General features: G+C 47.4%; 1 protein-coding gene across 1 annotated transcript in view; it reads right to left on the bottom strand.

Annotated features, from left to right (window-relative positions):
* LOC112139449 (collagen alpha-1(XI) chain) overlaps positions 1–5346 on the bottom strand; it is a 58788-nt gene that overhangs the window by 36376 nt on the left and 17066 nt on the right. Inside the window, exons 8-11 of the mRNA XM_024262260.2 lie at positions 3550–3822; positions 3049–3114; positions 1373–1414; positions 1054–1116 (exon numbers count right to left, since the gene is read on the bottom strand). Of these exons, the coding sequence (XP_024118028.1) occupies positions 1054–1116; positions 1373–1414; positions 3049–3114; positions 3550–3822 (444 nt within the window). The remainder of the gene's footprint in view (positions 1–1053; positions 1117–1372; positions 1415–3048; positions 3115–3549; positions 3823–5346) is intronic.

Genomic DNA, 5346 nt, shown 5'->3' with positions numbered 1-5346 from the left:
GAAGCAGAAACTGAAGCAGAAACTGATTCAGAAACTGAAGCAGAAACTGAAGCAGAAACTGATTCAGAAACTGAAGCAGAAACTGAAGCAGAAACTGATGCAGAAACTAATGCCAAAACTGAAGCAGAAACTGATTCAGAAACTGATGCCGAAACTGCAAAAGCTGCAGCGCTCCAGAAACTTTTAGTGATCCGGTTCTGGAGGGGGGAGAGGACGGTCCTCTGGACCCCCACAGAACATTTGAATCTTCATCAACCGTTGAACTGTAAACGTTTGTGGTCGTGAAGACTCTCCTGCTGAGTCAGACTGGAGTCTCTCCTCGGCTGGCATCACTCTTCAGGTGGTGGGGGAGGGGAATGAGGAATTTAGTTTTTGTCATAAAATCAATCTGAATAAATGAGTCCCACAGGGCTGGGAGGAAAGAGGAGGTGGAGATCTTCAGCTCCTCCAGATTTTACAGCAAACTCACTGAACTTTGGAAGTCTCAGAATCACAGCTGCTCCTCACTGCTCCTCATTGCTCATAACTGCTCCTCACTGCTCCTCACTGCTCATCACTGCTCCTCACTGCTCCTTGCAGCTCATCACTGCTCCTCACAGCTCCTCACTGCTCCTCACAGCTCATCACTGCTCCTCAAAGCTCCTTGCAGCTCATCACTTCTCCTCACAGCTCCTCAAAGCTCCTCACTGCTCCTCACTGCTCCTTGCAGCTCATCACTTCTCCTCACAGCTCCTCAAAGCTCATCACTGCTCCTCACTGCTCCTCAAAGCTCCTCACTGCTCCTCACTGCTCCTCACTGCTCCTCACTGCTCCTCACTGCTCCTCACTGCTCCTCACTGCTCCTCACTGCTCCTCCTGACACTGCTCTATAAAGGAGACGTATTTCTGTCTAGAGCAGTGAGACTACAGAGAGCTGCATGAGTTTAAACTGCATAAACTCTGATAAGATTCCTGACAGATTATCGTCTTCACGTTCTTCTGTCGTCTGACATTATAGCTCTGTCTGTCAGAACATTCATGGTTAGAGGTCCAGAAAGCTTTGATTCCACTCACCATCTCACCCCGATCTCCTGGTGGTCCTGGAGGTCCTTGTAATCCTGGGGCCCCAGAAACCCCCTGGAACCAGACACACACACATACACACATTATCCCAACATTTCCTCCACAGAGAGAACGTCCACGACGTGCAGTGTGACGCCTAACAACAAACAATCCTTCTTCATGCTGACACGCACACAAAAACACTCAAATTGTCTCGGCTTCAGGTTCACTGGCAATCGCTGGAGAGTCTTTCCACAAAAACATTTTTCCTTCTGTAGCTCTTCTCCATGTGTGGACGGCAGACGGGACTGTGGGAGAACGTGATACTTACGGCTGGACCGGGGGCTCCTTGGGGTCCTTGTACAATCATCCCCTGCAAAAGGAAAAAGTGGATTCAGTAGCATTCAGTGCAGGCTGTAAATCCACGGGCAATGGAAAACGGGAGAAATGAGACACGCTGGGTTCTGAGGAGAGTTCAGGACTTCAACCATCCATCAACTATATGATGATGAAGCGTTCTGTGCTCAGTCTGCGTCAGGGTGTGGAACCAGAGCACAGAGAAGCAGAGACGAAGATACTAATACAGATGAAGAGAACCAACACGTTTGTCTCAGAAAGAGAGAAAAACATTCAGACAAAAACTGAATTTGAACTACAATGCAAAGAGGAGAAAGATAAGTGGGTCTCTATAAAAAACGTTTTTATTATCCACCTCCTGAAGTTAATGAAGATAAAGCACAATATCACAGAAGATTTTGATGGGATATAGACTTCAGTCACATATACCAGAATGCTACCGCGGCGACCTGATGAAGTCGAGGTTTTAAGTCAAAGTTAAACTGAGCACTGAGGATTGTCGACGTCGGTCAGTGGTCGCCTGAGTACATTTAGAGGTCGTGCGGTGGCAGGAAGGCGGCAGTGCCTTCATTGACTGATTGGAGGGTCTCCAAAGTCCCCAAAAACCTCTGAAGATCGGACGATCTCAGACTGCCCCCCACCCCTTCTACGGGCTGTCCTTGTTTTTACTCAGGTAAATCAGGTGTGATGTCAGTCTTGTTGGAGCAATTTCAGTTTGTAGCTCTGTTTTTGATGGAAATACTCTGTGAATGTCACATATTTGCACGTTTTTTGTGTACTGAGAATGTGTGACTGCCCGGGCTACAGGCCGCTCGGTATGGACGACACATTTACACATCGTCCAGTCAGAGCTGCTGCTGGATGGTGATCTGGCTCCCACCGCCGTGTGGCCGCCCAGCTGTCGCCTGAGTTCATAAAGACGCCATCCCCGCCGGACTGACGCCGTCTGCCTTCATGGTGATTTTCAAAGAAACAGGAAGCGGCAGCTGATCGTGAAGAAGCTACCGATACCGATGCGGCAGCTGTAGCTGTGAGCGTAGCATAAGTCTGGAGATCCATGATGGAGATGTTTGGACTCAGACGAGGAACAGGGAGGATGATGACAGACTGGAGATACCAGGAAGAGGAGCAGAGAGGACGTGAGGGATGAAGGAGGAGCATTGAGAATGGTTAGAGGAGGGTGTGCTGTGGCGCCCCCTAAAGGGAGCAGCCCAGAGCCTATGAAGAAGCAGAAGCTTTAATCTAAGAAGGATTGGGGTGAGACCAACAAAAAAAGACTTCCTCACATGTTTCTGCTTCTGTGAATGTTTACAGAACTGCTTTCACACCAGGAGGATTTACGGCAGGTTTTGATGGATGTGACCAGCTCCTCATCTGCTTCCACAGGTGTCTAACACCTGGATGATGAAGATTTTACAAACATTTTGAACCTGTCTGGAGCTTCAGAAGGGGCTGCTGCTATGTTCTTTTAGCTTAGGTTTACAGTTTCCAACCCGGACCCTCTTCAGATCAAAGTCCAGTAAACCAAGCGGACTCGGGTGTGGCAGCCAGACTCTGTTTAGCCTGACAGCTGTTTGCCAGAGAGACACTAGTTGTGTGTTTGGAACATTGATGGAAATACAGTTTGAAGAAGAGGAGGGAGATACTCACCGGTTCAATGACAGCTGGTTCTCCCTTTTCTCCCTTTTCTCCATAGGAAGACTGACCTCCGCCCACCTGAGGACACAGACTTTTTACTACAATAGTCGTCTATTTCTAGAGGAGCAGCTGCAGAGAAAGTGGAAACATTTTCTTTCAGGATGAAAGTTTGATATCAAATGAGATCAAAACAATCCTCCTGAAAGTTCTGGATTGTTTTACGTTAGCAGAATTCACAAACTGAACTGAGTAAGAAAAGCAGCGTCCATCATGGGACGTTCAGTGAGACCAGCACAGAGGTCTGGATCAGACCGATTCAAACTGGGACCAGGACCAAGAATCTAAAGTCTCAGCCGACAGCAGTCCGGTCTCTGAGACGGTTCTGAATCCACATGCAGGATCCAGAAGTTTGTTGGAAAGACAAACTTAGAGTCCATCTGTGTGCATTTGAGCTGTTGATTCTGAACCAAAAAACACCAAACATTTCCCAATCATCATACTCCCCCCACTTACACTGCTCCCTGTGAAGTCGGTCTCTGCGGGCAACACCGGTCCCAGCTCTTCCTCGTGGGGTTCTGGAGTGGGTTTGGCGTCGGTGGAGACAGAGTCTCCGTAGTCTCCGTAGTCTCCATAGTTACCGTAGTCATAGACATGTTTGCTACCGTCATATTCCTTCAGGTCGTATTCTTTAAACTTGAGAAGGTCGGGGTCCGCCGGCGGCGTGGGGTCCACACCGACCTCCTCCACCCCAGTGATGTAATCGTCCACTATCTCACCTTCAGAATCCTGGGATTATTTCAAGATAGAGATCAGATAAGGATTAAAGCAGATGAAATGTCTCTGTCTTTTTCAGCAAAAAAAGATTTCTTTACTGTCTCTGAGTCTTTAATGTGTTTTTACAGTTTATTAGGTAAAGAAAGAATAGAATATTATAGAATAGAAAAGATCAGAATACAATAGAATAGAAAATTATAGAATTGAATGGAATATAATCCTCTTTTTCAAGTGCAAAAGGCAATACGATACAAAAGAATTATAAAAACAAAGTTTTAGTGCCACATTAAAATGATATTTCTCTCAAGCATCCTCATAAATACTAATGTAATCAAACCAAGCACACATACACGACACCTTTACGTTGACTTTAGAGAGACTATCGCTCTTGGATGAAACTGTTCTGGTTCTGTTCTTCATTGTTTGGTATCTCTTCCCAGAAGGCAGCAGTTCAACCCGTTCATGTCCTGGGGGGGGGCATCCCATAATGCTGTAGAGATGACCCTCCAGAGCGCTCTCTTCTCAGTGGAGCTGCTGCACCTCTGACTCGCACAGCAGGTCAGCACTCGGAACAGGAAATGACTCGACGTTCCTGTGACGATGGTTCTTCAGGAAGTCACTGCTGCTCCATGACAACTCCTCTTTACCTGAACAGCCAGGAAGTGACCCCCCCTCCACGTCAAAAATGGACGCTTTGGTCGTCCCCACCTCGCCGTTTTTTGACGTGTTGGCTGCTCGTATAATCCATCCAGTACCGTATGCCATACCGGGTGCGTACTGGAACTCAGGATGTGTACCCTAACCCAATACCTGATGCCGTACCAGACTCAAACCGGTACTGGGTTGGTAGGACAAGCGTGTCCGGGGGTACCGGAGTGCTCCTCACCCTAAAACTGGACCGGTTTGCGTCCAAATGTCAATGTGGGGATTTGAGAGGGAGAATGTGTTGGAGGATCAGGTGTTGTCCTCACACGACCTGTCCAGCTGCTCCACCGTGCTGTCGTCTGCAAGTGTTATCATGGTGTTACGGGGGTGGGAGGGGGTGTTGCATTTCCTGTGATGACTCAGCACTTTCATCAGGTTGTACTTCCTGTGATGACTCAGCACTTTCATCATGTTGTACTTCCTGCAATGACTCAGCACTTTCATTACGTTGCATTCCCTGCAATGACTCAGCACTTTCATCATGTTGTACTCCCTGCGATGACTCAGCAATTTCATCATGTTGCATTCCCTGCGATGACTCAGCATTTTCCTCATGTTGCATTCTCTGTGATGACTCAGCATTTTCTTCATGTTGCATTCTCTGCGATGACTCAGCACTTTCATCATGTTATATTCTCTGTGATGACTCAGCACTTTCCTCATGTTGCATTCCCTGCGATGACTCAGCACTTTCATCATGTTATATTCTCTGTGATGACTCAGCATTTTCTTCATGTTGCATTCTCTGCGATGACTCAGCACTTTCATCATGTTATATTCCCTGCGATGACTCAGCACTTTCCTCATGTTGCATTCCCTGCGATGACTCAG

Source organism: Oryzias melastigma, linkage group LG17 (assembly GCF_002922805.2).
Source record: "Oryzias melastigma strain HK-1 linkage group LG17, ASM292280v2, whole genome shotgun sequence".
Lineage (NCBI taxonomy): Eukaryota > Metazoa > Chordata > Actinopteri > Beloniformes > Adrianichthyidae > Oryzias > Oryzias melastigma.
The sequence above is the reverse complement of the archived record's forward strand: the minus strand, read 5'-3'. Positions and strand labels throughout refer to the sequence as shown.